The sequence below is a fragment of the Carlito syrichta genome, unplaced genomic scaffold, assembly GCF_000164805.1.
Source record: "Carlito syrichta isolate Samal-C Ts95f unplaced genomic scaffold, Tarsius_syrichta-2.0.1 Scaffold304455, whole genome shotgun sequence".
Taxonomy (NCBI): Eukaryota; Metazoa; Chordata; class Mammalia; order Primates; family Tarsiidae; genus Carlito; species Carlito syrichta.
Genome location: NW_007248551.1, coordinates 74,198 through 78,088, shown reverse-complemented (window position 1 = coordinate 78,088; position 3,891 = coordinate 74,198). Strand labels below are relative to the sequence as shown.

General features: G+C 43.6%; 1 protein-coding gene across 1 annotated transcript in view; it reads right to left on the bottom strand.

The window, feature by feature from the left end:
- Positions 1–2,859: 2,859 nt before the first annotated feature.
- Positions 2,860–3,891, bottom strand: part of EID2 (EP300 interacting inhibitor of differentiation 2) — a 1,310-nt gene continuing 278 nt past the window's right edge. The window contains exon 2 of the mRNA XM_021713321.1: positions 2,860–3,891. This exon is cut by the window's right edge and continues 115 nt beyond it. Coding sequence (XP_021568996.1) covers positions 3,535–3,891 — 357 coding nt within the window. The 3' untranslated portion in view covers positions 2,860–3,534.

Here is a 3,891-nt window from a genome sequence, read left to right as displayed (position 1 = left end):
GGTCTCACCAAGTTGCCCAGGCAGGTCTCGAACCCGCGGGCTCAGGCAATCCACTCACCTTGGCCTCCCAAGGTGTGGGATTACAGGCTGAGCCACCGAAGCGGGCAGAAATCTTTTTAAAAAATGGAAAAATAGATCATTTGGATAGAAAGACAGTATCTTTTATTTTTTTGAGTTGGAGCCTCACTCTGTCACCCAGACTGAAAGTGCAGTGGCTGCTCCCGGCCACTGCAGCCTCGACCCATTGGGCGCCAGCAATCCTTCCGCCTCATCCTTCTGAGTAGCCGGAATTACAGGCACGTGCTACCATGCCCAGCTGATTTTTTGATTTATTGTAGAGATGAGGTCTCACCAAGTTGCCCAGGAGGGTCTCGAACTCGCGGGTTCAGGCAATCCACTCACCTCAGCCTCCTAAAGCACGGGATTACAGGCTGAGCCACTGAGCCCAGCTGAAAGACAGTATTTTAACGATAGCAATTATCCCCGAGTTAATTAAGTACAATATGGTTCCAATATGAAGGGTTTGTATGAAATAAGGTGGGCTGACTTTGAGGTTGATGTAGTAATATAATGATCAGTCAGAAACACTTTGAAACAGAGGTATAAACCGGGTTCGGTGGCTCAGCCTGTAATCCCGTGCCTTTGGGAGGTTGAGGTGAGTGGATTGCCTGAGCCCGCGGATTCGAGACCCGCCTGGGCAACTTGGTGAGACCTCATCTCTACAATAAATCAAAATGAGCTGGGCGTGGTTAGCGCACGCCTGTAGTTCCAGCTACTTGGAAGGCTGAGGCGGAAGGATCGCTGAAGCCCAGCAGGTTGAGGCTGCGGTGGCTGGAAGCAGCCACTGCACTCCAGTCTGGGTGACAGAGTGAGACTCCACTCAAAAAAAAAAAAGAAACAGAAGTATAATGAGGGGTTTTAACATGATCAGATTTAGAACTAGTTAGAAAACTTAAAACACAGTTTCATATATGAAAAGTCATCTTAAAACAAAATTAGTGGGACTACTTAGAAACTGGTGTTAGAGCAACCAGGTAGTCATCTTAACAAAAACTGGATCCTTACCTTGTACTTTATCTCAGGGTAAATTCCAAATGGTTCAAAGATTCAAATATGAACAATGAAACTACACATACATACACACACACACACACACACACACCCCAAGAAAACTTCAGGATTCAAAACCTTGCAGGTTTAAAGGAAAACAGGAAACAAATAAAAATCTCCATGCCCAAAGGCTTTCAGAAAAGCCAATGACAAATGACAAACTGGAAAAATATTCATAACTCACATCACAAGCTATTATCACACCTCATATCACTGATACATGAATAGCTACCAGAGTCAATAAAGGAGAAAATTATTCAGGAGAGAAATGGTTAAAAAGTCGTTCACAGAAAAGGGAATATATATGTCTCAACTTTAAAGGTATTTGACTTCACTCATAATAAGATAAAAGTAAATTAAAACTGATGTACCACTTTTTTCAACTACCAGATAGGTAAAAACCAATATTCGGTGGCTTATTGTACTGGCTAGCCTGTAAAGAAATACCCATGTTCATCAATCACTGGTGGGAGTGTAAAGCCTTCCAACACGTATAGAAAGAATTTTAGCAATATCTATAAAATTTCAAATGAGTGCCTTTGGCCCAGAATTCTCATTTCTGGGAATTCATCCTACAGATATTATATATAATAAAGAATCAAAGACACACCATTAGTTTTATGAAAACCTAAAGAAAAAATGTTGGCCGGGCGTGGTGGCTCAAGCCTGTAATCCCAGCACTTTGGGGGGCTGAGGCGAGAAGACTGTCTGAGCCCGTGGGTTCAAGACCAGCCTGGCAACATGGTGAGACTTCATCTCTACAATAAATAAAAAAAAAAATTAGCCGGGCATGGTAGCACGACTGTAGTTCCAGCTACTTAGAAGGCTGAGGTGAGCTACTTAGAAGGCTGAGGTGGAAGGATTACCTAAGCACAGCAGGTGGAGGCTGCGGTGGCATGAGCGTGCCACTGCACTCCAGCCTGAGCACCAAAAAGTGAGACTGCAACTCCAAAAAAAAAAAAAAGAAAAGAAAAAAGAAACTTAAATGTTCATCGATCTATTCCTGGTTAAGCAAATTATAACCACAGGATGGAATAAAATGCAGTTCTAAAAAAGAATGAGAAAATACAGTGGTTTGGAAGGATCTTCAAGCTTTGTTTTTTTTGTTTTGTTTTTTGAGTTGGAGTCCCACTCTGCCGCAGCCTCGACCTGCTGGGCTTAGGCGATTCTTCCAACTCAGCCTTCCAAGTAGCTGGAACTACAGGCATGTGCCACCACACCCGACTAATTTTTTTTTTGGATTTACTGTAGAGATGAGGTCTCACCAAGTTGCACGGCCTGGTCTCAAACTGGTGAGCTCAGGCAATCCTCTCACCTTGGCCTCCCAAAGTGCTGGGATTATAGGCGTGAGCCACCGCACCCGGCCTATGTTCTTTTTTTTAGATTGAAAAATATAGTTTATTTATAAAGTCAATTAGAGAAAGAAGAGACAGGAGATAGAGAGAGAGAGACTCACCTCTCCAAGGTAGGGGAGGGGGCCAAAGCTAAGTAACATGGTGGCGGTATCTCAGAGAGCCACTTGGACACACTAGAGTTTAGCAAAGCAATGGCCAAGCTATGTTCTTAATGAAAAAGCAATGTATAAACCAGTAAATAGAATACGCCAACTTTTGTGAAGAAATGACACAAACAAATCCAGCTTTATCTTTGCTTCTGTATACGTAAGGAAACCAGAAGGCCAGAGGGGAAACCATGGCTATCAGGAGAGATCATGGGAGGTACTGGATGGAAGGGGACAAGACAGAACACTTTTCACTGCATATTTTATATTCTTTGGAGTTGTAGGAATTTACCAAAAAAACCTTAACAATTAAAAAGCGAGTAAAAGAAAAAAAATCCAGAAATATGATGTTCTCAAAAACACGATTTATCATGTAATAGATACAATATTTACTTGGCTTGCCACTTGAAACACCTCAGAAAACAAAAAATCAATCTTACACTAAAAACTTCTGTAGAATCCGACATGAGGAGAGTACACATTTTGACAGTGTCAAGTTCCTTCCACAGCCTTCCAGTCCTAATACCTCAGCGACAACTCCTTATTCTTTCCATCACTATTTGAAAATTTCTTTCATCATCATGGGCTCTATTACTGGTGGCTCCTCTACAGCAAGTCTCAACTTTATAAAACCATCCTTTACTTTTTAATGAAGCAACGTTGAGGGACATGTTCCATAATGCAGGGAAAAGAATGCGGATCGATCACAAACTCAAAGAACGTTACAGGGATTTTCTAATGCTTTCGACATTTTTTTCTACTTCGGATGCTTTTTCACGATAAGCTTGCTTGCTTTCTTTTTTCTCCTCCAACCGTGCACTGCCTTCTTCTCAATATGCTCTGACTTACTAAAATCAAGTTGCAGGATTGTGCGACTGTCTTGAATGCGGAGGTGCTCCTGAAGAGCTTTCATCCCGGATTGATCATTCGCGATTGATGAACTTATCACAACCAAGTTCTTCTATCAGAGGGTTGATAACTTCGGATGCAGTCAGAGCTATAGTAAACGTTAAAATATCAAAATCCATCCTCTGAGGATTACGGTGGTACTCGGCATCAAACGCGGCCTCCCTCGCTCGGCAGGCCTCCACGAATCGCCGGCGGCGTTCTTCCAGCTCCTGGATTCTGCCCGGGGCGATCGGGTAGTTTTCCAGATAGTGGCGGAGAAACTGCTGGTAATTGATTCCTAAAACGCTCAGCGGGTGGCGGAGGCGGAGATACGGCAGCGCGGCCAGGCCCCCGCCGTGCCCGGGCCGGGACCGGGGCCTGCCCTCAGGACC